This window comes from Spermophilus citellus, assembly GCF_964194105.1.
Source record: "Spermophilus citellus genome assembly, chromosome: 9".
Taxonomy (NCBI): Eukaryota; Metazoa; Chordata; class Mammalia; order Rodentia; family Sciuridae; genus Spermophilus; species Spermophilus citellus.
This window is the reverse complement of record NC_138191.1, coordinates 27,942,716-27,970,438: the sequence shown is the minus strand read 5'-3', so window position 1 is coordinate 27,970,438 and position 27,723 is coordinate 27,942,716. Positions and strand designations below refer to the sequence as shown.

General features: G+C 38.1%; 1 protein-coding gene across 1 annotated transcript in view; it reads right to left on the bottom strand.

The window, feature by feature from the left end:
• The window catches only part of LOC308656941 (uncharacterized protein), an 867,415-nt gene extending 855,640 nt beyond the window's left edge, over window positions 1–11,775 (bottom strand). Inside the window, exons 1-3 of the mRNA XM_081308320.1 lie at window positions 11,651–11,775; window positions 7,361–7,520; window positions 5,381–5,610 (exon numbers count right to left, since the gene is read on the bottom strand). Of these exons, the coding sequence (XP_081164446.1) occupies window positions 5,381–5,582 (202 nt within the window). The 5' untranslated portion in view covers window positions 5,583–5,610; window positions 7,361–7,520; window positions 11,651–11,775. The remainder of the gene's footprint in view (window positions 1–5,380; window positions 5,611–7,360; window positions 7,521–11,650) is intronic.
• Between the last annotated feature and the right edge of the window lie 15,948 nt (window positions 11,776–27,723).

Below are 27,723 nucleotides of genomic sequence, written 5' to 3'. Positions count from 1 at the left end.
CATTAGTGGGCAAGATGGGAAAGTCCTCAACAAAATATCAAGTTGTAGCTTAGTTATATTCATGTTGTTTCTGCAGGGCTTTCTGTGTACACAGAGGATAGGTCTGAGTAGAGAGGTCAGCACCACTACTGTAGTTACAGCTGTGTCCTGTTCACAATATACACATTAGGGTCAGAGAACCCACACAGGATGAATATTTGTACGATTAGAATGCTCTTTTTCTTCATTTCAGATTCAGGTATAAAGGTGACTGTGTCCAGCTCTATTTGGAGGGAATGGATGAGGCACTGGCTCTTCCCAGGGACAAAGTATACTGATTAATAGCTCAACAACCCATGTGAGAGGCCTTATGAATTCTTTGTTCCAGAGAAGCAATGTCTCTGTTTCTGTTTGAAATTGTCTCAAAAACATTTGTAACATACAGAATTAGGAATGGGTGAACACCCAAACCAGCCTCATCTTTGAAAGATCAGGCTGCACAGCAGTAAAAATATGTTGGCTGAGGAGTCAGGCAGACATGGGCCCTGTGTTCCCACCACACACTAGTGGAGATTTGGGGGCAGTGACCATGCTGAATCTCAGTGTCCGCAGCACTACTGTAGAGACACCACCAACTGTGGACAGTGTCTCTTGAGGATTTAATGGAGTAGTCTGTATACAGAGATCACCTGGCAGTGGTTATAGTTCACCACATGTATTGTATTTCTGTTTCTGAAATGTTGTGACACTGAGATTAAACCTTTGCATCATTGCACCTCAGTGGAAATGGGAAAAAGAAAAAGATGGTCACACCTGAAAAGGCACTGACTAAAGCAAGGGTTGGGAAATAAATTTGGTCAGTTAATTTTACTATAAAACATTCGGATACAGGGAGACATCACAGACTTCTGCTCTTCCTAAAAACTGATTTAATGAGTAAAGACTCAAGAATTTCAAAAGTTTATCTGAGGAAAAGTTGAACTCTACCTTGAGAGAGAGGAAAGAAGAATATATTTTTTTTCTCTACATACTCTATAAAGCTACTATCACTCAGGGCTCTTGTTCAACAAGAGTGACAATCCTGGAACTTGTGGAGAGAAATGCTCTCTGCTGTCTGAATAACTGGGCCAGTTCCCCATCATGTACACTGGCCATTGACAATTTACATGAGAACATAACTCTCAGATGGAACAGATGATTCGACATGTAATCTCTGGAGGAAAGAATCATTTGTGCTCCTTTGGGTTGAAAACTGCAGCAATGTATGGTGGAACAGAAACAGGAATGATTGACTGAAGGATAGCCTTCTCAGAGGAAGCTGAGAAACTGAGTCAACACTCAAGAACCATAAGAGACTTCCATATGATTTTTGAGTATTCTATCTCATGAAAAGAGGAGAGGAAATCATTAGAAAATAAATGCAATTTCCAAGGACACTGCAGAAGGAATGATTTAACCCCTTTAAAGACTGAGGTCTGACCAATCCCTCCTGGAACAAGTTGTAGTGATGTCTGTGAGGTGCTTCTAATCCCCTCCTCCTAACTCCAGTCTACTCGCAACTATGGCTGGCACAGTGCAGACCAGGATTAAAAATAAACTGACCTGGCAAGAAAAATAACAAAGCTTCAGATCCACCTGACCTCTACACCTGTTGAGAAACAAACTGGGTCTCCTGGCTCTGCAGGCATATGTCTCAGCCTAGATAGTGGAGTTGAGTGCAGAGAATTTGTGATTTACCAGAGACAAGTTGCATTCATCTGAATTAGGATAAAAGTACTCACTGGTTCCATCCACAGTAGAGCTGACTTTAGGCTCATGTGATGGGAACACAGAGCTTCTGACAAGTTCTTGTGTGTCACATGAATCAGGATGACCAGAGTCCCCAAAATATTTTTCATCCAGCTGGAGGTCATTCTCTTCCTCTTCCTGCAGTTCACTGTTGAGACTACGGGGACAGCTGAGGCAGGGAAGAACAAAAGATGAAATCATGGTGGTTTAGAAAATTACAGTCTCCCAGCTGGTCCAGATTCAAAGATGAAGGGTGGAGTCCCAAACAGGTGCCTCCCTTCAAAAATGATTCAAAAAACCATTTTCATCTCAAGGACATAGTTTAGGTGCCATGGTATGAGAGAGACCAAGGGCCACCATTGCGCAGTGTACTGATAACAAGATAACAAGCTCAAGAGGAAGAGGGCACAGCTCTGCCTATAAGGTACAGTCACAGAAGGATCACACAATGAGAAGCATAGCAGGGGCCAACCTTGTGCATAAAGCATGGTGAATTTTAGACACAAGTGTCTGATCAGTAGTCTCCTGAATTAAAGAGTCTCAGAGACATTTTGCCTTCTTTGCACATCCATATTATGACATGATGTCATTTTTGTTCTATCTACTTTTCTTGCTATGGAATACCTGTTGATGAGCTCAGGCTAACAGTACAGAAATGATTTTTGGATCTCATCCTGAGTTTGACCTTTACAAAGGGAACACATGATTTATTTAAGATCTAGAAGTGCCCAAGGCTGCTCAGTTCTTCTTGAGCAGACTCACTCTTACAATACCATAAAGAAGACAGAGAACTTTGCTAATGGGTTCCATCATCTTGGATAGAATCAACAACTTCACTGCAATCAGCACTCCTACTGTGCCTTTAAGAAACTTTGACTACATTTGACCTTATGCTCTGTACTTTTAGGATTCCTGAACCCATTTTATTTTACCCATTTTTTTCTAGCCCCTGGTCATTCGTTGTTACCTGAAATAAAGTGACTCTTCTTTATCACTGTCCTCATTGTCATGGTGTTCTGTAAACATATTCAGAAATGTAGAAGTCATTAAATAACTCCACTTTACTCATTCCAGTACAGACACCTCCCTCAGAAGAAGACATAATTTATGTATATATAATTCAGGGAGCAACTAAGGGACTTAACCTGGAAGAACTCACATGTTGAGTTTAAAGAAATAGTCTGAGATGCTATGCTGATCCATCATGCACAACGTCTCTGACTGGGTGGATCATTATTATGGAATGCTCTTCATGTAACTGGACAAAGTCAAAATGCATTTTGGTCTCCTGATCCCTTGATACTCTTCCAGGTTCTTCTGGATTTCACTAACTGCAGCTTCCTTCCTTCCACAAAGCTCATTCCAAGACTTAGTGGCTCTGGGCCCCCTCACAATTCTCAAACAGAACCAGTTTCATTCTCTATGAAGAGGATTAAAATACCTGAGCCTCATTTTTCTCAATACTAGGGATTATTTTTAAGGATCTCAAAGTTTACTTTGGCAGTGTACTAGAAGGAAATTCCTCTTTCAGAACTTTTCTGGTATAAACCAATATTTCCACCACCTGATTCTAGCATTTTAATGTAAGCAAGATTAACCATTTCAATGTTTTTTTTTTTTTTTTTTTTTTGGTACTGGCGATTGAACTTAGGGGCACATGACCACTGCACTACATCCCCAGGCCTATTTTGTATTTTATTTAGTGATAAGGTCTGAGTTGTTTACTGCCTTGCTTTTTCCTGAGGCTGGCTTTTTAAATTTTTTAAATTTTTTTTAGTTTTAGGTGGACACACAATATCTTTATTTTTATGGTGCTGAGTGTTGAACCCAGTGCCTCATGCATGCTAGGTGACTGTCCTACCACTTGAGCCACATCCCATGCCCTCTGAGTTGGCTTTAAACCCAAGATCCTCCTGCCTCAACCTCCTGAGCAGCTGGGATTATAGGCTTGTGCTTGTAATCAAAGGATCAAACATGAGCAAGAACACTGTAGGAGAGATCAGTTGTCCTAGGTTGTAAGAATAAGGTCATGCAGAGCCCTGATATGCACACACATAAATGGTACCTGTGAGTAGGTTACAGTCTCTACAACTTCCCTGCTCTTGTTAGTTCTAGGTTTACCATCCTGAATTTGTCACTGGACCCTCAGAAGTATAATTAATAGGAGTGCATTTGTGTTTTAATGGGGTAGTCATGAGCTGCAGCTAGACAAAGGGAGACTTCATGCTCACCCAAGACATCAGCACTGAAGCATGGGGGCTGGTGGATATCTGATGATTCAGAGTGACTGGGGCAAGTGTTACAGCCCTCATTCAATACGTCCTGCAGGATTTCTTTCTCCTCCTGTGGGGCTTGTTTCAGACTGGAGGGATAAAGAGTACGATTAAATGAGAGTAGTAAATATGAGTCCCAGTTGGTCTAAATAGAGGCCTAAGGGAGTGGTCACAGAAGGGCAAGAGGGTACTCCTTTCAAAGAGAAAGAAAATGATCCTCCTAGGATGTGGGCAGGGTGCACATGTCTTCATGACAGGAGATAGGAAGAGGGGCTCAATCTACTGACTAGAAAAGAGCTGAGGACAGAGACTCCACTCTCCCTGTGTGATACAACCATGAGCCACAGCATACACAGAAAATGGACTTTATGTGTGTGTGTGTGTGTGTGTGTGTGCATGCATTTTTATATGTGTGTGTGTGTATGTGTATTCCCCCCACCCAAGGCTATGACATTCCTGCCAAAAAGTCTTATCAACCAGAAAGAAACCAGATTTATATCTCATACTCAATGGACCCATACAAGACAGGAGATGTAGATTCTGTGAGGTAAAAAAACAAACAAACAAAAAAACAAAACATTCAGTTAATTTGATTACTTCTAGTTGGATACAGACAGGAACGACAGAGAAAAGAAAAACACCTCCTTAAAAGATGGACTTTTTCCGTGATTGAGGAATGCAGTCATACCAGCAGCTTGTGTTTGCCTTTGCATGTGAATAGTGTGGACACTTTGCACCTCTTGGTTTGCTCATCTGGGGACCCTCCTCATATTTAACCCATCCTCTTCCAGGCTCTTAACACTCATTGTTACCTGGGAGCCAGCAAGTCCTGTTCTTTTCCACTCTCCTCCTCTGCACCACTCCCTGAAATCAAATTCAGAAACATCCAGTCAGTCAATGAGTAGTTTCTACATCACTCACTACAAACACAGGGGAAGCCTGAACTGAATGGAGAGTCATTAGTCCCAGACCTTTACCAACACGGCTGTTATATGTCTGTGGATCTGATATGGTACAAGAGAATACTGTTAAAAAAGGTTTGAGCTATTCTTGAGGATGAAAAGGCATTTTCATGTCTCCAGTAGAAATCAGTAACTGGGAATTAACCTATGCCCACCCTACACTTCCCTGTAAACTAAAAGTGGCTGTAGTCTTTGTGTTTCATTATTCCATTGTTAGTAAACTGAAGGCAAAATAACAATATCTTTACTTCTGGAAATGATGGATTTCCTTTTGATGAAAGAAAAGAGGAGAAAAAAATTTGGAGAGAATCTTTTTCTCAGAGGGGAAACAGACAATCATACCTCACTTTAGTGACCATAAACCTATCTGCAACTTACGATATTTCTGGAACTGGTTGGCAAGGGTATACACGGTAGATTGACATAAGATGAATTTTTCTTCCAGATCCCGGAAATTCAGTTTGTGTTCTTGTAATTCAGCTTGTAGTCCCCGTATGATTTCTTTAAGTTTCATCTGAGGCTCTCCATCAAGGTTCATTTCATCCCCTCCATCAGGGGAAGGGCTGAAGAATACTGCCATGTTTGTACAGTAAATGTACAGCCAGGACCTGCAAAGAAAACCCAAACATGTTATGGGTTAAAAACAAGAGAATCCAAGAGCTGGCTGCAGTGGCAAACGCCTATAATCTCAGAGGCTCAGAAGGTGAGACAGAAGGATCTAGAGTTAGAAGTCAGCTTGAGCAATAGCAAGGTGTTAAGCCACTCAGTGAGACCCTGTCTCTTAATAAAATACAAAAAAGGGCTGCATATGTGGCTAAGTGTTTGAGTGCTTCTGACCCAAATATTTAAAAAAATAATAAAATAACCCAAGTAGAATTCATCAGGACTAAGGGAAGACAGCAGCTGTCATGATTCACTTACTGTTGAGAAACAAGTACTCAGCAGTCCACAACACTTGAAACTCCTTCACCTTTCAAACAAGGATTCACACACCTGAGTCTATAGCGTGGACTCAAGACAGAAATGAGGAGGTAGGGCTGAGTGCGCTAGGTAACAGTCTAACAGAATCAGAAGGTTGGAGATGTCATGGAATGTGGGAGCCTCTGCCTTCCAATTGGCTCATGATGGCTGATCCACTGGTTTCTTCAGAAGGTCAGTACAGACGTAGACCACCACTCATTGGGCAGTCTCAGTACTTGTGTACCCTCATGCCAATGTTACCAACTTTTCTTTGTACCCTTCTCCAAACACCATATTTCACATTACTCCTATAGGTATATGTTGAGAATCCTCGAAGTAAAAATGGTTTCCCAACAAGTTAAAATTATCTACAGGACTACCTCATTATTTCCTTAATAATAAAGTGGATCATAAGGTTTTTCCTCAAGGGAACAATGCAAAACTGTCAATGTAATATAGCCATAATGTTCTTCTCTGAATATGCCATTATTTCAAAATCCACTAAAAATACAGAACAAAGAGTAAACCATGAGTGTTTGAAATTGTTTTCTGCACTCTCTCAATATTATTTTGTTATACTCCATTTTTATTGTGGCTTCTTTTCTCTCACTGGGACATCTGTTGGTGTACAGGACTCTGAAGGAATTCCTTACTTATTATAAAAGTTCCAATTGGCTCAGGCAATAGGAACATGGAAAGGAGAATAGAAACATGGAGGGGAGCCATGCTAAGTCTTTGTGAACCCTCAACTGTGGGACGCTCCTTGGAACAAATTTTCCAGATCCCTCTTACTAAGTCCAAAGCAGATAATGTCCAGTGCTGACTCTGCTCTTCATGGCAATCTTCCCTTCACTAGGTCAGGCTACTGGTGTCTGCAATCAATGTTCTCACCTACTGAGAACCATGGCTGAATCTGAAGCAGATACATTAAGCTCTTTTCAGTAAGGATTGGATACCCTTCCTAGCATGCTGCAGGGAAATGAGCCCAGTGCTTTACCTGTCTAAGCTCAGCAAATGCATTCATTTGGTTTAACTCACTTATAATGTAAGTTCTCTATATACATGGAGATTTTACATTTTATACACATCACAGGGTAAACTGAGGAGCAAAGCAGGGGAGTTAGTTTATTCTGCTTCTATGAACACAAGAGTCATCGACTCTCATCCACTTGAATGTCAGAAAGCCAGGCTTTTAGCCACACCTTCCTCCCTTTGGACTGCAAACCTGAAAATTACTTCAATTATTTACCTGCATTTGAAATGAAGTTTGAGTAAAAACAAGAGTTCAACTTTGAGGAATGACAATATTAGTTTGTTTTGAAGTGGACAGAAAATGCTGAGGTCTAGAGAAAACATCACAATAATCTTCGCAAGGAAGAACTTATGTGTCTTACTTACCCTGCCTCTTTCTCCAGCTGGCCAGAACATACTCAGTATCTATTGATGTCATTAAAATCATCTTCAGATCTTGAGAATATGGATTTCTATGAGCCAAACTGGAGAGCAGGTGTTGGTCTGAGAAGTCATCCATCATTATGCTGGGACCTGTTGGAAACAACTAGTAGGGGGATCAACCTGACTACCAACATTTTTTTGATACAGCACTGGCTACACTCACCAATGAGTCCACTATCAGTTCTTTCACTTGCTGTTTACGAGACTGATAGTTCTGTATAAGCTAAGATTATGTTCGACCCATCTCTGTGTTCACAGTTTCCAGTGAGGCCAAGCACTGAGGCAGGTTACACTCAATGAATGCATAAAAGTGGTTGCATACCACAGTTATTACAATGAAGTCCCTTTACAGTGTCATCTAAAGCCTTCTAGTTAGTGTCCCCTTCAATGAGTCCACAAGTGCCACATACAGAGTCCTGCACATGACTCTGCAGATGTGAAGTAAAGAAAACTGTCTTGAGAACAGTTTGTTTCCCACCTATAATCCACATTGCACTCTAGGGTTTGTAATCAGTGCTTATGTCAGTTTTAATTTTTAAAAAATTTTTAGTTTGTATAAAAGTTAAAGGTTGACTGAAGAAAAGACTTACACATTGACTTATGCTTGTCCTAAAAGATAGGTGTTAGAAAAGCATCCATGTGCCAGTGATTTACGAAGACCATGCCTCCCAGGAGAAAGAGGGAGTGGAGCTGAGGGAGCTGGGAAGAAAAGGCAAAACAGCCTACAAAGTGTGTGATTTCAGGGACAGCACCATGTGTTTAAAGGATAATTTTTATAGTATTTGGACACTGAGTTGGCTCTGCGTCAGTGTGGCAGTTACAGAGAAGAGCAAGACAGCCGCTTTGGATACAGAAAAGAGTTCGGAGTGAAAACCATAGAAGTGAGCCAACCTTATGCATAACCAAAGTTGAATTTTACACTCTCCTATCAAGTGAATATAGCTTCCTTCATGTGGAAAGTCCCACAGAACTTGTGCCTTCTAGGCCTCTTCCTGTCAATATTTTTACATCATATGATATATTGGTGTTGTTTGTGTAGCTGCTGTTTTTGCTATGGCAGAACTGTCCAGGATCTTGGGATAACACTGCAGAGAGAAGTTATTCATGTCATTCTCATTTTAGTTCTTTTAAAGGAACAACTGACTTTTTTTTAAGGGAGAAAGTCCCCAAGACTTCTCAGACAGATGATAAAAATGCTCAGCAGAAAACAGGCAATACAGAGTGGTTTAGCAAGGGAAACCAGTGACACCAGCAGATGGTTTTTACCTTTGCAGCTATTTTGGCCTGTTTGTGTGCTCCTTTTTGTCTGACAATTACCCTCCCAGGATGATTCCCTGGGGGCCAGTGATTCAAGTGATGCTTTTTCTTCATCATGATGCTCTTCACTATTTCCTACAACTGAATTTATAAAAGCCCCTTTAGATATTAAGCAATTCTACCTCACTCGTTAAAAACACAGTAGCCTATCATGGCACAGATAAATTATTGGTATGAATTTAGAAAGATCTCATGCATTTCTTTAAAGAAATGGCCTGCCCAGGTATTCTTATCCATGAAACAGAGTAGTCCCTGTAAAATAGATCTCATGAGCAGCATGCTAGTTGTTTAACTGGGCAGAGGGAAAAATGTCTTTTTCTCCCCACATGAACAGAAACTGGAGAAAATTGGTAAACTTTGGGAAGCTCCAGCTGTACCTACCTGCTGTTACATGGTTGCTTCCCAGGCACGGTGATTTACCTCCCAATATGACTTTCATAGAAAACATACTCATTCCTCTTCAGGGACCCTGTCCCATGACACTCCATGCATCTGCGAACTACAGGACCCTCCAGGCCTGCTTTTATCACTTAACAAGGGAAAATTCTCTCCATTTCACCTCTTTAGTATTCCAGTGTACCCTACATCCCACCCTCAGATTTTACTACTTCAACTCCCTAAAACAAACCCTGGGAGTGACTTTAGAAAGTACACTCATAAACATTCTCCATTTGAATGCTACAGCTATCATGCAATGTGCATTAAGCAATATTTTTGAGAAGAGGAAACATAAACCAGAAAGGATACATCTCCCTTGGCCCACAATTAAATCAGCCTGCAAATTCCTTAAAAGTTTTCTTTCTTAGGCCACACTCTTTTCAATTTCACAAACTTGCACCTGTAACACGATCTTTCCTGAAACTATGCTAGGTAGTTGCTGCCTGCTATCTAAAAGGCACATGCCTGGTCTAGACAGAAACAGTGTTGGGATAGTATGACCTCTACCTTCTGGAAGAATCTACTGTCCTCCCCCTGAGGCAGTCCTCATCATTCAAGACTACACACAAAATGCAGATACCAGGAAAGCAGGTACAAATATCACTTGCCTAATGGAATCTCTCATGAGCTGGGCACTTTGGAGCAGCTTCCTGTGAGCAGGTCCTCTGGGCACCTTACAAAATGCTCTGCCAGCTTGCACTCCTCAGCCAGTTGCTTTTTCTCTCTCTTTTTTTAATAATTGTAGATGGATAGTTTTATTTGTTTATTTCTTTATGCCTTTTTTTTATGCAGTGCTAAGGATTGAACTAAGTGCCTCACTCATGTTAGTCAAGCACTCTGCCACTGAGATACAGCCCCATTCCATCACCTTTTTTTGTAAGCAGTGTACTCACTGGCCACATCATCCAGAGTAGAGTAAACCACATGTTTCTCAGAGAGGGAGGCTGGACTCTTGCTTGGGAGGCCAACAGAGTGAGACAAGTCATGACAGCTGGAATGAGTCAAAAGCACCCATTCAAGTTGACTTTCACGGGAATTTGAGAAGGAGGGTGGAGTGTGAGAGAGGGCTTCAGGTGCTCAGTTCACTGGTTAGGTAACATTGCTGGTGAGGAAGGAGACTCATCTTTCCCTGCATGGTTCAGGCATGTCATACCACAATGACAGCCATAACAGACAGTACAACCCCAGAGTCTTTTTCTTCCACATTTCTTGAACAAGTTCAAATAAATCAAAGTTCCTGAGGCATTATTGATTCCAAAAAGATGTTGGGCATTCAAGCTTTGTTCTTTAATATTTAGATTTTATATGATTTTGGTGTGGTTTGGTCATATTTCTTGCTATGGAATTCAACAAAGCCAACAAACTCAGGCCAAACCCACAGAAAATGTAGTGTGTCTCCTCCTAATTACCTTTTGCATAGGAGAGCATAGTGGTTCACTGTGAGTGCAGGAAACTTGACTTTAACACCATGGGAAAGACTGTCTCTAGATTGCTAAGGTAAAAACTAATGGAAGGTATAAATCAAGAAAAGAAACAATGGATCCCCTTCCTGCTTACCAGAATGGATGGAATAAGTACATTCTGTACTTTTTCTCTTCCTTGGGACCTGCAAAGACAGACACAAAGAATAACAACAAAAACTTATCCTTATGTCCTGTTACCAACCTGGTACCAATTTATTCACAGGGTGAGTGTATTCTTTATGTGATGAAAGGAAACTCTGAGGAGTACACTCAAGGAACTCTTGGGGTGTATCTTCTGAGAAATGGAAAGGTGTCCTTTCCTTAGTCACTGGTCAGATATCCCTTGTTTGGTCAATTAATAGCATCATACTCTATTTTTTGAATCTGGTGAACAGCTGAAACTATTCATTACCCCAATGATCAAGAAGAACTTAAAGACTGGCTTGTAGAACACTTTCTTCAAGACTCAGACCTTACTCCAGAAGCTAGTTTCTTTGATTTGAGATTATTTACAGGGACTGAAATAATGTGTGGGATCTATAGACCTTCCTTGAGGAAAGATCTTTTGTGCTACTGAGCAAACAGAATAATTTCTATTAAAGGGAGTGGAGTGTGTCAGGGTCTAGTCCAGGCCTTCAGGAATAATTCTAACACATTCATGAGGGACCATAAAAAAATATCTCCCATGATACAATCAAGAGCACTAACCTATTTGTACACTCACCAATCCTCAAAGTAGACTTACTGTTCAGGATCAAAAATTAGCAAGGACATTATAGGAGAGATCACCTGTTACAGCTTGGAGGAAAGAGACCATGCTGATCTCTGCTCCACACATGCATCAGTGATGCCTGTGGGACTGTTGCAATTTCCACAACCACACCACTCTGGTGATTCCTGTGTTCACCATCCTGAATTTTCACTGAACCCCAACAGAAATCTGACTGATATCAGTATAATTCTCTTTTAATGAACTACTCCCAAGCTGCATCAAGAGAAGTGACTTCATACTCACTAAGAGGTCAACACTGGAGCAGGGATGTTGGTGGATATCAGGTAGTTCACAGTAAATGGAGGATGTCTTACGGGTCTCATTAATGAGTCCTTCAGGGCTTCTTCCACTTCCTCCTTTTCCTCCTGTCCCTCTTTTTCAGCCTGGTGTGATGAAGGGTATGGTTAAATCAAGAAAGTCAGATGCAAGAGTCCCAGGTGGTTCTCAAAGAGGCCTAAGGGAGTGGTCACAGAAGGTCAGGGGAACTACCTTCTAAAAGAAAGAAACTGGTCCACCTAGGATAATGGCAGAGTGCTGCTGCTTTCATGGCAGATCATAAAAGAAGATGCACTGACTAGGAAATGAGCTGAGGATGATGGATTCTCAATGCTCCCTATTTGATACAAGCATGGCCCACAGCACCGACAGAGAACACAACAGTGGCTCCAACTTTTCTATAAATTGCATTGATTTTTACACACTTCAGAAGTCAATGCACTTGAAGCACTGCAAAATCCAAAAGGTTTTGTGCATTCTAGGATTCCTTCTCTATAAATTGTGAATAGATATCATGTTTTTTTCTGGTTCCATGGTATGAAATCCCTGCCAATATGCTAAAGCCACCCATGCATAAACCAGATATATATCTCATCCTCAATTTATCCATACAAGAGTGTAGACATAGATTCTGAGTTTAAAAACTTTAGTGAAGCTGATTATTTCTACCCTCATGAAGCCCAGTATAGGAGAGTCCCCCCCCAAAAAAAAAAACTCTTCTCAAATAAATGGGTGAATTTAGTGTGTTACTTTAAAGCTGAAGAGGATAACTTGGGCTGTAGCCATAAAAAAGACTTGGTGAAACTAATAAGAGCAAAAAAATTACAGCAAATTGTTGGAAATTGTCTCGTAAATTAGAAGCAATAATGCAATACCTTTCTTCCATCAATCACTCAATCAATGTACCTATATTTATACATAGGTGCAAGTGTATACATACATATACACAAATACACAGGTATTATATTTTATATCATATCGTGTACTTAGTTTTCAAAAATGAATTAAAGCCAAATTTTGTTTTATAGATTTTGTTGTTAAAAATGGAAGTGTACTCTTTATTTCTCATTTGAAAAAACAAATAGAACTTAAATCATATTAGATAACACATTATCCTTTACTTACACTTATCCTTATCCTTTACTTACACTTATCCTTATCCTTTACACCAACTATTAGGTAGTAACCAAAACATCTCTATTACACTTAACTAATTTTTCAACCATTATCTGTAAGAAAGACATTACACCGAACATAGCTACAAAAAGGAAGTTATATAAGTGGTGTAATCTTGAATAATTACATTAAGAATGAGATTTACTTATATATACAGTTATTCAAAACAATTGTTTAATATTTTTTTTCATTTTATATATGGTTGTCCTTGATGTGTACAGAATGGTTCCTGGAATTTTACAAAAGTACACTGATGCTCAAATCCCTTAAACCATATGGTATAGTATTTCCATATAATATACACACACACTTCCTGGTACTTTCAGTCATCTATGGATTTTGCATAAACCAAATACAATGTAAATGGTATCTAAATAGTTTTCATACTGTATTGTTTATGGAATGGCAAATAAGCCTGTACATATTTAGTACAGCTGCAGCCATGAGAGGCCGGACTACATACATAGTAAATGATCTGCAGTTGATTGCAGCCACAGATGTGGAAACTGCAGATACAAAGGACTCAAGTTGCTTTAAGACCATTTTATGTATCTGCATTTGCTTTCATAAAAGAAAAAAGCTTTAGCTTAAGATTTTGGGGAAGTTTTACTACTTAATTGTTTTATGTCCAATGAAAATGTAAACTTAGTTGCTTGTAAAGTGGGATTTTTAAAAATAATTCTCATTTTTAGAATTAAAAGACACTGATGATTTTACACTGAAATTTCTTAATGCTATTAATTAGGTTTGCTATCCTTATATGCATCCATGAAAAAATCCATAAAATGTGTTTATGTAGGTTAGTTAACAGCTAGATTAACTTTTCATTATTTTCTAATGTTTACAAAGTGAATTATATAAGAATCTGTATGATTTAGTATGAATTTCCTATATTTGGTTTCTGGCAGTTATATAATCTCTCATATTTCTTTGAAGGACTCATATACATATACTACACAGTATTCACACCAAACTAGAATGCACTGAATGCAAAGATTATTGTTTTTTGAAGAACTGAAAATTCAGTTTGTCAACAAAACATTGTTCTATGTGTGAATGCATATTTTATCTATAAAAGTACACAGCACCACTTTTATTAAAACATGCCTGCCGCAAACTAATTAATCTATTTTAGTGCTCCATACCAATCTTATCAAAGTCTTTGTTTAACACTATCTTCTTTCCTTGGTAAGGTTACTAGATCAATTGGATTCAGTGTTCCAAATAATCAACTAACATTATGACAAATCAAATTTTTACAGTAATTTGAAAAGAATTAAGTGTGGACTGTATCCATTCTTGTATTTTTCTTTTTTTGGTCTCGTCTTGACAATGAGTCTCTGAATATTATTTAATGACATTAGCAATCATGTTATATCTAGAATGAAACAGTCTGGGCTTAAGCCACTTCATGAAGGTTAAAAAGACAATTTTAAAATAACAACTTGAATAAAATGGATACTAAGATAACTTAAAAATAGTGTAGGCAGATTTTAGAAAACTTATGGAATATTCATGAACTATATGCAATTATAGTATATAAAACCAATTTACATGGCATAAAATTCAGGCCATGATAAACAGTAGGTAATGTGATTGCTCCCCAAGGGAGAAATAGGAATGAAGTTTAGCATCATAATAATTGACTGCAACAGAAGATATTTTGAGACTCATAATACTATTTCCATTGTGAAAATAGAATTGAACTATTTTATTGGGGTAGATTAATTAAGCATTGTGAAGTATATAGAGCACCTGTACTTAGTTTTAATTAAGTATTATTGATTTGATGTTTACCTGGTGAACTTCCAAGTACAAACTCCAGGAAAATGAGGAATTTAGCAATACAATCTTAAACAACTTAGTGTACACAATGTGGGAGAAATGGTGAAATAAAATCTAATGGGCTAATTGAGAATTTTGGTTACTGCACTGATAAAATATTTAGAAATTGTTTGGCTCAATTTAAAATAATTTGGCAAATAGTAGAGCAGAGGTCAAAACAAATTGCTTTACAAGTCCTCAATCAATGCTTGTGACTCTGAGCCAATAGAAATCAGGGACATAAATTCTAAATAAATGTCAAAGATGACTTTTTAAGTTTGCCAGAAATTGTAATTGTAGGTCAAGAGTTTGGAACATTTTTCTTCTGCTACACACAACTAATTAGATATCCTTAACAAACAGTTTGCTATAAATGCTTTGGGCAGGGCATTATGCATAGGAGTAAAAAGAGGAGAATTAATGATGGTAAATGATTTATATTTCAGACAGAAAACCTGTCACTTCTGTTGTTACTAAAAGATAAATAGCATAAAGTTTTTAAATTATGAATTTAGAATGCACCTTAAGAGGAGTTTAGGCTTAACTGTTGCCCATTTTAGGAAACTGCCAAAAACTTTTGCTCCCTCTGAAACAAACATTTTTATAGTTCTATAAAAGTAAAAATGTGTAACTTGATGATTGATCAAATAGAACGTTAATCTGGTTTAACTTAACTGCTTTAAATACTAAAATGAAAATAAATAATTGTCATTCAGTCAGAGATATGCTCCTTTTTGTAAAGAATTGTTTTACTATGTAAATAGATGTGTATATGTGTGACAATATGTATATGTGTGTGAGTGTGTGTGTGTGTATATATATATATGCATGCATGTAGGCATATATAAATATTTACCTAATTATCACACTAGTAATATATTCACTTATAGATATTGTATCTGTAATGGCTCTGCACTGGCTCTGATCTGTCTTTCATCTTTCATTCACTGTTGTATTGAGATGTACAGGATATCTGGGCAGGATTAGTCCAATGTTTGTCAGGAAGAGAGTCAAAGTAAACTCCCTGAATCACAAAGAACACAATCCTATGATCCTAGCTATTTTATCTTGGTTCTGGAATGAACTCAGAGAAGAAACTTTACATACATTTATCAAGTACATGATATTTTGCCTTCAGTCCTTTATTGAATTAATTATGGCTTGTCTAACAATTTTATCTTTTGTTTAAACTATGAAATTTAGAAAGCCAAATTATTTTTCAGTAAAAATTATTGGAAATTTCCATTATATTTAGAAAAGAAAAAATGTAGCTACCTGGAAATCCTTTCAGAGTCTGTACATTATTCTAATAGCTTGTTTCAACTCTTAACATTCTAAGTTTTATGTCAGAAATTTGACAAAATTGAGAAAAAAGTTTGGGCTCCAATCATTCAGGTCAATTTAATGTTCAGCATTTATTAGTGACCTAGATTGTATATCCATGTATTTGAAAGACTGAAAGCTCTTGAGAAAGATTTCACCTGTGATAACTTTAAATGCTTTAGAAATGAGGCCACTTTCAGTCATAATTTAAGAATTTCTAGTTGATACCACTACTGAGAAGCAATAATATGAAAAGAACAAAGAAGGAGCAGAATCAGAAAGTGGGAATTAAAATTTCTTTATATGATCATTCCAATTATATCTGTCAATTCAAAAGTGGTTTAATAAATTAATGACAAAGGTTTCCTTTATATGGCATGAAATCCTAACTTTCTTAGTTTGAGGGGTACAACCTGGACTTGACTCAAATTATTCTTTCCCATCTAAGTCTTTCTGATGTGCAGGTTTGAAAAAAAATGCAATCATTGAGTTACTGCTGAGACGGATAGCTACTAATCTGTGGAGAAATATACAATTTGTTCCTTTAGATGATGCAAAATTGATTTAGGGAATAATAAACCTTAGCAGCAGAGGCAAGCCTGGATGAGGGGTGAAAACAGAATGTAGAGAAGGGAGAAAAATTTAAATATATAAACATTTTTTTTAAAAAAATCACTGGATAGACAACACAGGTGATAAAGCTTTGCAGAACAGGGAAGAAAATCTGAAGCTGTTCCAATAGAGAATAACCAAAATGTAAATGAAAAGCAAACAGCCTCACAGATCAGTGAAGAATATCAAGTTATTTAAAATGCTTCTAGAGTCCCAGAGAAGCTAACACAAAAATATTCAGAAACAGAATGCAAAAAACTTCTAACTATGACAAAAATGATACTCCTAGAAGCTCAATGAACAAATACAAGAAGAATAAATACATAGAAAACCATATGAGATACATCAGAATCAAATTATTGAAAAGCAGTGATAAAGAGGAAAACTGGGGCTGTTAGGCCTTAGGAAAATGATTACATTCTGACAGAAAAATGGGAGTAAGAGTCAAATGCTGCAACTACAAAACAAATGATAAGGGAAATATGATTTTTTTTTTCAGTAAAACAGCTTATTTTTAATTCAGAAGGTTGGATGAGCTAAATTGTCTATATGAAAGCCACCAAAACAGAGAAGCTGTAAACTACTGTTGCCTCAAGGAATTTTCAGGGATGATGTGAATATTCTGTATCTGTACTATCAAGAAAGTATCTAATAATCATGCATGGTTTTTAAAATGCAGCTACTATTATAGCTAAGGAACTGATTTTTAAATTTTATTTCATTAAAATAAGATCATTTTCTAAGGGCTTGCTGTACCCAAAAGGTTAACAGGGTTTCAGCCCCCTAAAATACAGTCAATCAGAAAAAAATCTATTTATATCTAATAGAGAATAGATATATTTTTCGTCCTTAAGACTTAGCAAAGATCTGATTGTGTTATGTTTAAGAACAAAAAATGAGTTTAAGTAGCTGCCATATGAGAACTAATTTTAAAGATTAAGGTTTATATTCTGAAAATATCAGCAGAGATGGTGAATCCTCTGTAAAATCATAGAGAATGTGTTTAGAATGAAAAAACCTTTTCATTTTTACTCAAGGGAGATTTTTATCCTTGAATCCAAATAGAATATATTAACTATGAATTAAAGGCATCTCTAACGTGTACTTTAGACAAAATATTTTGTGGAGCATATAAAATTAACAGACAATAAATTCCAGCCTTATCCCAGATTTGGTGGTCCTAAATTTCCAATGTAAATATTAGAGGCATTCAGACTCAAATAAAGAGTAAATGACAGAATAAAGAGTGAACAGAAACAGTACAGAAATGATTTTTGGGTTTCATCCTGAGTTTAGCCTTTACCAAGGAAATATATGATTATTTTAAGAGCTAGAAGTGCCCAAGGCTGCTCAGTTCTCCATTAATAGACTCACTCTTACAATACCATAAAGAAAACAGAGAACTTTGTTAAAGGCTTCCATCATCTTGGGTTGAATCAATAGTTTCACTGCACTCAGCATTCCTGCTATATGCCTTTAAGAAACCTGTGACTACATTTGACCTCATGCTCTGTTCTTTTAGAATCCCTGTACCCCCTTTATTTTGCCCATTCTTTCTTGCCAAGTTACACTCAATGAATGCATAAAAGTGGTCGCATACCACAGTTATTAGAATGAAGTCCCTTTACAATGTCATCTAAAGCCTTCCAGTTACTGTCCTCTTCAATTCGACTATGAATGCCACATACAGAGTCCTCCACATGACTCTGCATTATGTGACCTAGAGAAAACTGTCCTCAGAACAGTTTGTTTCCCACCTATAATCCACATTGCACTTTAGGGTTTGTAATCGGGGTCTTGTCAGATTTAAATTTTTATTTTGTATAAAAGTTAATGGTTGACTGAAGAAAAGGCTTACATGTTGAATTACTCTTGTTCTAATAGATAGGTCCTAGAAAACCTTCCATGTGCCAATGATTTATGAAGACCATGTCTCCCAGGAGAAAGATGCAGTGGAGCTGAGAGAGCTGGGAAGAGAAGGCAAAACAGCCTACAAAGTGTGTGATTTCAGGGACAGCACCATGTATTTAAAAGATCATTTTCATAATATTTGAACACCGGATTGGCTCTGCTTCAGTGTGGTGCTTACAGAGAAGAGAAGGACAACAGCTTTGGGTACAGAAAAGAGGTCAGAGTGAAAACCATAGGAGTAGGTCAACTTTATGCATAACCATACACTCACCTATCCAGTGAATATAGCCTCCTGCATTTGGAAAGTTCCAGAGAACTGTGCCTTCTAGGCCTCTTCCTGTCAATGTTTTCACATCATATGATATGTTGTTGTTGTTTGTGTAGCTGCTGTTTTTGCTATGACAGAACTGTCCATGATCTTGGTATAACACTGCAGAGAGAAGTTATTCATGCCATTCTCATTTTAGTGCTTACAAAGGAACAAGTCACTTTTTTAAGGGAAAAAGTCCCTAAGTCTCCTTAGACAAATAATAAAAATGTCCAACAGAAAACAGGCAATACAGACATGGGTTTAAGCAAAATAAACCAGTGACACCAGCAGATGGTTTTTACCCTGCAGCTATTTTGGCCTGTTTTTGTGCTCCTTTTTGTCAGATAATTACCCTCCCCTGAAGATTCCCTGGGGGCCAGTGATTTGAGTGATGCCTTTTCTTCATCATGATGCTCTTCACTATTTTCTTCAACCAAATTTATAAAAGCCCCTTTAGATATTAGGCAGTTCTACCTCATATGTTTAAAACACAGTGGCCTATCATGGCACATAGAAATTCTCAGTATGAATTTAGAAAGGGTTCATGCATTTCTTTCAACAAATAGCCTGCCCAGGTATCCATGAATCAAAGTGGCCCCCATCAAATGAATCTCCTTAGCAGCAGCATGCTATTTGTTTACCTGGGCAAAGGGAAAAATGTTTGTTTCTCCCCACATCAACAGAAACTGGAGACAACCGGTGAACACTGGGAAACTCCAGCTGTACCTACCTCCTGCCACAGGACTGCTTCCCAGGCTCAGTGATTTACCCCCCAATATGACTTTATAGAAAACCTACTCATTCCTCTTCAGGGAAGAAAGACAACCCTGTCCCATGACACTCCATACATCTGGGAACTTCACAGGACGCTCGATCCCTGCTTCTATCACTTAACCAGGGAAAAGTCTCTCCATGTCACCTCTTAAGTATTCCAGTGTAACCTACATCCTAGCCCCAGATTCTACTATTCAACTCTCTAAACCAAACCCTGGGAGTGCCTTTATTCTTTAGAATGTACACTCACAAACATTCCCTGTTTGAATGCTATAGATATCATGCCATATGCATTTTAAATACTATTTTTGAGAAGAGAACACATAAACCAGAAAGGATAAATCACCTGTTGGCCCACAACGGATATCTGAAAAGTTTCCTTAGGCCTGACTCTTTTTTCTTTTCTTTTTATTTTTTTATTCTTTTTAAAAAAAATTATTTATATATGACAGCAGAATTTATTATAATTCTTATTACATATATAGAGCACAATTTTTCATATCTCTGGTTGAATACATAGTATATTCACACCTATTTGTGTCTTCATACCTGTACTTTGAAAGTAATGATCATCACATTCAACCATCATTAATTACCCCATGCCCCCTCCCTTCCCCTCCCACCCCTCTGCCCTAATCTAGAGTTCGTTTATTCCTCCCATGTTCCCTCCCCCTATCCCACTATGAGTCAGCCTCCTTATATCAAAGAAAACATTAGGCATTTGGCTAACTTCACTTAGCATTATCTTTCTAACTCCATCCATTTACCTGCAAATGCCATGATTTTATTCTGTATGATTTATGAAGTATGTGAGAGGAGGTCTGAATTTAACCCTGCCTTTAGACAATACTTGTGAAGGTGAATGGGACCTGGGTACAGGAAATCCTGAGACTGATTCATTCGGAGTAACTCTACAAGTACCAAAAGGAAAACATACAAACTTATGTGGGCAATGGCATTGTTATTTGGGTGAATGGAAATGGTAAAAATCAGCAGTTTGTGTGTATCTCTGTCATGGAAGTGGTCATGCATCTCTTTGTCCTTCCACCTGGGTTGAGCTTAGAGACAAAGTGCAGTGCCAGCCTACTCCCATCAGCCACTTGCTCTCAGAGGACCTGCTCCAGGTGACTGTCAGAGTCTTTCTTGGTGAGGAAGTCCTTGAGATGCTGACTGAGGAGGAGGCATCTCTCCCTTCCAGTGACTGCTGGGTAACAGGGTGCCAGCTCTCAAGCCTGAGCATGACTTAGAACAAACAATTTCCTGATGCAGGAACAAGGAAACACATCAGAATGCATACTGTATTGATAAGTGATAAGGATTTGAGGGAGGTGTTTCTGAAGGTATCATGGGGAGTCCTTCAGTACAATTCTGACTCATTTAATGCCAAAAGTCCATGAGCATTTACACTTTACTTGACCTCTCTTTTAGTAAGTTAAGAAACTAATAAGTTTTGGCATTTAATACAGGAATATTGAAGAAAGCAAGCAAAGTCCTTTGAAAACACACTTTGAAATTATGTTCTATAGGTACATAAATAAAGCAGACCAATTTTTCCCTGGATCTAGAGGGAAGATGATATACAATCAACATATCACATTAGTTAGCTTAGCACCCCTGGATGATCAGAATTACCTGGGGGCATTCGGCTCTTGTTCTTCATCCTTACTATCCTGTTTGTTTTCTGCCAATAAAAAAAGAGTAGACCAGTCACATTACACCACTCCTGCTTTACACATTGCAAACACAAGCATATAAATGTTCTCTGGGTACACTGGGATATCCTAAGAAGATTACTGAAGGAGAACCTAAACGTACCTACATACCCTTGCACTTATGAGAAAAACTGGCCTTATTTGGGGACCAAATGAGTAGGCAGTCCTGATAAATTACTGACCCAGATCCACTGTCTGAACTCTGGCAAAAAGTCAAGCATGTACTTCCCCCCCCCCCATAGATCCTGGTAAAAGTGCCTAGCTGCCTTCTAAAACACATGGGTAACTTGCCTCAGCAGACACTTTACTTGATGTTGGTTCAGATTAGAAAAGACACTGAAAGTAGATTTAGATGGAATATACAGTCACACAAGGGAAAAAATTTTGATGCTCCACGGACACAGGATGCTTGGCCACTCAGATTTTGCAGGTGACAGGGTGAAGCCTTCCTTTCAGGGAAAATGCCATACATGGGCAATGAGAATTTGGGACAGGAGCTTAGAGCCAAGCAAACATGGTACCATCTCAAAAAATATAATCAATTTTGTTGTCCTTCTTGGATAGCCACAAATGCTCAAAAAACACTGTTGAGAATCGACATTTAACAAGACAAGTAGAGGAGAGATAAGAGGACTCATTGCAAAAGAATTTTCTCGATAGATGATGAGGCATCTGCCTGTTGAAGAACTATCTGTTTCTTTGGATACATTCACTCTCCTCACCCCTGCCCACAATGTTCCATAACTTGCATTTGTCAGTGCGTGCCAGGTGGGACAGGTGGGGCTAAAAGTAGGAAGAGTGCAAGCTACCTGACCCAACCAATGCCTCTGCTTTAGACCTGGTCCTAGTGTTTGACTCAAACCAATGAGTAACCATGGGACCTGCCTGCAGGGAGATCTCTCTACCCACCTACAGGGCTGAAGTTAAATAATAGGGAACCTATCTGGGAAGCCACCAGGAGCCACCTTTTTCTTTTTAATTTTTTTTAACAGTGGTAGACAGATAGCTTTATTTATTTATTTATTTTTATGCCTTTGTTTACTTTTTTTAAGCAGTGTTAAGGACTGAACCCAGTGCCTTATACATGCCAAGCAAGCACTCTGTCACTGAGCTACAGCTCCAGTCCACTGCCTTTTTATTGTATACTGTGTACTCACTGGCAACATCCAGAGTAGATTAAACCACATAGTCCTCAGAGAGGCAGGCTGGAGTCTTGGGAGGCCTGTGGAGGTGAGACAAGTCATGAGAGCTGGAATGAGCCAAAAATGCCTCATTCAATGAGTCAATCAGCACTTCATGCATGTCCTCCTCCACTTGCAGCTCCATGCTGAGACCTGTATGTAAGGAGAGCAGAATGCTAAAATATGAACGACTGGACTTCACAACTACTCACCTGGTCTTGATTAAAACCTTTGAAGAAAATCTTGAGAAGGCAGAGTGGTTATCCCTCCAAAGTGGAGAAACAAATCAAACCCCTTTGATTATAGAGTGTGACTTTTGTGGGGGTTTAAGAAGGAGGGTGGACTGTGAGAGAGGGCTTCATATGCTCAGTTTACTGGTTAGGTAACATTGCTGATGAGGAAGGAGACTCATCTTTCCCTGCGTGGTTTAGGCATATCATACCATGATGACAGCCGAAACAGATGGTACAACCCCAGTGTCTTTTGGTCCATGTTCCTTGAATGGTTCTGGTAAATCAAAGTTCCTGAGGCATTATTGATTCCAAAAGATGTTGGGCATTCAGGCCTTGTTCTTTAATATTTTGAATTAATATGATTTTGGTTTGGTTTGGTCACATTTCTTGCTATGGAATTCAACAAAGCCAAACCCACAAAATTGATGTGTGTTTCCTCCTAACTACCTTGAACAAGAGTGCACAGTGGTTCATTGTGAATGAAGGAAATCTGACTTTAAGTTTAACACATGGGAAAGACTGTCTCTAGGTTACTACACATAAAAACTAAAGGAAGATAGAAACCAAGAAAAGAACCACCAGGGGAAAACAATGGATCCCCCTCCTGGTTATCAGAATGGATGAAATGAGTACATTCCGTGCTTTTGCTCTTCCTTGGGACCTGTGATCTCAAGATGTCACCATTACATTCATTATCCATGATTTTCATATTTACTTGGAGTCCATTGTCTCTTTTGCTTTAGATTGCCTTGAGTTTCTGCAAATATATTCATACAGAAACAATCCCAACAAAACCTTAATCTACTGCCTTATTACCAACCTTGTACCAATTTATTCATAGGGTGAGTGTATTCTTTATGTGATGAAAGGAAACTCTGAGGAGGACACTCAAGGAACTCCTGGGTTGTATCTTCTGAGAATGGAAAGGTATCCCTTTCCTTAGTCACTGGTCAGATATCTTTTATTTGGTCAATTAATAGCATCATATTCTATTTTCTAAATCTTGTGATCGGTTAAATCTATTCATTATCCCAGTGATCAAGAACACAAACTTGAAGACTGGCTTCTAGAAAACTCTCTTGAAGACTCAGACCTTATTCCAGAAGCTGGTGCTTCTTGGTAGATATGAGATTATATATGGGGACTAAAATGATGTGTGGGTTCTACAGACCTTCCAATGAGGAAACATCTTTCATGCAACTGAGACAGCAGGATAATTTCTATTAAAGGGAGTGGAGTGTGTCAGGGTACAGTCCAGGCCTTCTGGAATGATTCTAACACATTCATGAGGATCCATACAAACAATAGCTCCCATGATGCAATCAAGAGTATTAACCTATTTGTACACTCACCACTTCTCAAAGTAGACTTACTTTGTGTTCAGGATCAAAAATTAGCAAGAACATTATAGGAGAGATCAACTGTTACAGCTTGGAGGAAAGAGACCATGCAGATCTCTGCTCCACACATGCATAAGTGGTGCTTGTGGGGCTGCTGCAGTCTCCACAACCACTCCACTCTGGTTATTCCTGTGTTCATCATCCTGAATTTTCACTGAACTGCCCAGAAATAATGACTGATACAAGTATAATACTCATTTAATGAGTATTAAAAGCTGCATCCAGAGAAAAGACTTCATACTCACCCAACAGTCAACACTGCAGCAGGGAGGTTGGTGGATATCAGGCAATTCATAGTAACTGGAAGATGTCTTATGGCCCTCATCAATGAGTCTTTCAGGGCTTCTTCCACTTCCTCCTTTTCCTCCTGTCTCTCTTTGTTCAGCCTGATGTGATGAAGTGTATGATTAAACCAAGACAGACTGGATGCAAGAGTCCCAGGTGGTCCTGAAAGAGGTTTAAGGGAATGGTCACAGAAGGCTAGGGGAACTACCTTCTAAGAGAAAGAAACTGATCCACCTAGGATAATGGCAGAGTGCTGCTGCTTTCATGGCAGGACAAAAAAGAAGATGCACTGTCTAGAAAATGAGCTGAGGATGATGGATTCCCAATGCTCCCTGTTTGATATAAGCATGGCCCACAGCCCTCACAGAGAACACAACAGTGGTTCAAACTTTTCTATAAATTGCATCAATTTTTATATACATTGGAAGTCAATGCTTCTGAGACATTCCAGAATCCTAGAGATTTTGTGCATTCTAGGATTCTTTCTCTACATATTGTGAATAGATATCACTTTTTTTCTGGTTCCTTGGTATGAAGTCCCTCCCAATATGCTAAAGCCAATCATGCATAAACCAGATGTACCTTTCATCTTCAATTTATCCATACAAGAGTGTAGATGTAGATTCTAAGTTTAAACCTTTAGTGGAGCTGATTATTTCTACCCTCATGAAGCCCAGCATAGGACAGTTCCCGAAAAGAAATGCTTGTCAAATAAATGGGTAGATTTAGCATCACTGTTACTTTAAAGCTGAAGAGAACAACTTAGGCTGTAGCCATAAAAAAGACTTGGTAAAACTAATAAGAGCAGGGAAAATATAGAAAATTGTTGGAAATTAGCTCTTAAATTACAAGTAATAATGTGGTGTCTTTCCTATAAAGTGCACTGATGATCCAATCCCTTACATTACATGGTATAGTATTTCCATATAATATACACACACACTTCCTGGTACTTTCAGTCATCTACAGATTCTGCATAAACCTAATACAATGCAAATAGTATCTAAATAGTTTGCATACTGTATTGTTTATGGAATGAAAATTAAGCCTGTACATATTTAGTACAGCTGCAGCCATGAGAGGCCCAACTACATACATAGTAAATGATCTGCAGTTGATTGAAGCCACAGATGTGAAAACTGCAGATACAAAGGACTCAAGTTGCTTTAAGACCATTTTATGTATCTGCATTTGCTTTCATAAAAAAAAAAAAAGCTTTAGTTTTAAGATTTGGGAGAAGCGTTACTATTTAATTGTTTTATGTCCAATGAAAATGGAAACCTAGTTGCTTGTAGAGTACTATTGTTTTCATAATCCTCACTTTAAAATCAAAAGAAATTGATGATTTTACACTAAGGTTGCTTAATGTTGATGTAGAGAATCAGACGTGACTGCATGCATGATTGCAAACGAGATGTTTTGTAGTCTTTGGTGGAGCTTGCCTGAAAACAGGATGTTCTGCCAAGAATGTACAGAATTAGATAGGGTGACTGCATGTGTGCTTGCAAAGAAGATGCTTTGCAGTCCTTGGTGGAGCTTGCCTGCAAACAGGATGTTCTGCCAAGTGGGCTAGGAGGACTCTGAGAAAAGAACATTATTTGCAAACAAGAATGTTTATCTGTTCTTAAAAAGAAACAGAGCTCAGAATGCTCCAGCCCAAGAGTAGATTAAGACATGATCAGCAAGTTACTTCTACATACACTATTTTGCAAGCTTATAGACCTGAGTCATTGCTAATGGATTGCTGCCTTCTTTGTTCATAATACTATAAAAAGACAGCTGTATTCAATAAAGGGGCTTCTTCTGCTTCTTCTTCCTTGCTCATGCTGACCTGCATTTGAGTTATTTACAACAACTGGCGTAGTCGGCAGTATACGAAACTTCAAGGGGAAACCCCAATGGATTTCCATGAATCACTGGTACTATATGGTACAGGAGTCACACAAATATGAGAAGAATTCCAGTCACACTTCAGAACACTTCTGGTAACCAAAATAGTTACTTGGCAAGCTCAACCAAAGACTGCAAAGCGTCTTGTTTGCAAGCACACATGCAGTCACGTTTGATTCTCTACAGTTATTAACTACATTTGCTATCCCTATATGCATCCATGAAAAAATCCATAAAATATGTTTATGTAAAATATGTTTATCAGCTAGATTAAAACTTCTATTATTTCTAATGTTTACAAGGTGAGATATATAGGAGTCTGTAAGATTTAGTATCAGTTACCTATACTCGGTTTCTGGCAGTTTCATAATCTCTCATATTTCTTTTAAGGATTCATAGACATATACTAAATAATATTCACACTGCACTGAATGCAATGATGATGGTTTTTAGAAGAAGTGAAAATAAAGTTTGTCAACAAAACACTGTGCTCTGTGTGAACATATATATTATCTATGAAAGTACACAGCACTGTTTTTATTAAAACATGCCCCAAACTATTTAAATCTATTTTAGTACTGCATACCAATCTTACCAAAGTCCTAGTTTAACACTATCTTCTTTCCTTGGTAAACTGACTAGATTGATTGGATTCAGTGTTCCAAATAATCAACTAACATTATGACAAATCAAATTTTTATAGTAATGTGAAAAGAATTAAGTGTGGACTGTATCCTTTCTTGCTTGTTTTTTTGTCTTTTCTTGACAATGTGTCTTTGTATATTATTTAATGATATTAGCAATCATATTATATCTAGAAAGAAACAGTCTGGGCTTAAGCCACTTCATGAAGGTTAAAAAGACATTTTTGACATAGTAACTTGAATAAAATGGGTACTGACATAATAAAAATATAGTGTAGGCAGATCTTAAGCAGTAGAAAAATTATAGAATATTCATGAACTATATGCAATTAAAGTATATATAACCAATTTATCTGGCATAAAATGCAGGACATGATAAACAGTAAGTAGTATGACTGCACACCAAGGAGGAAATAGGAATGAAGTTTTACTTCATAATAACTGACTGAAATAGAAGATTTTTAAAAATTTTTTTTCAATTCATATTAAGTCCTTTATTGACCTTTGAAGGTGACACACATGAACATATATGAACTTGTTCCGAAGGAGCATAAAACCTAGTAAATATAATAACAGTAACTGTAATGGTTTATAGAACACTTTTACATACATCCTCTTCTTCAGTCTTCACAGCAAGGCAATGTATGTATCCTCATTTCATGGATGGGGAGACTAAGGTGCTAAAAGATTAAATATACTCAACGTCACAGAAACAGTGACTGATGGTTATTAGTGTGGTACTTTTAGGTAAAAGGCAGTATTATA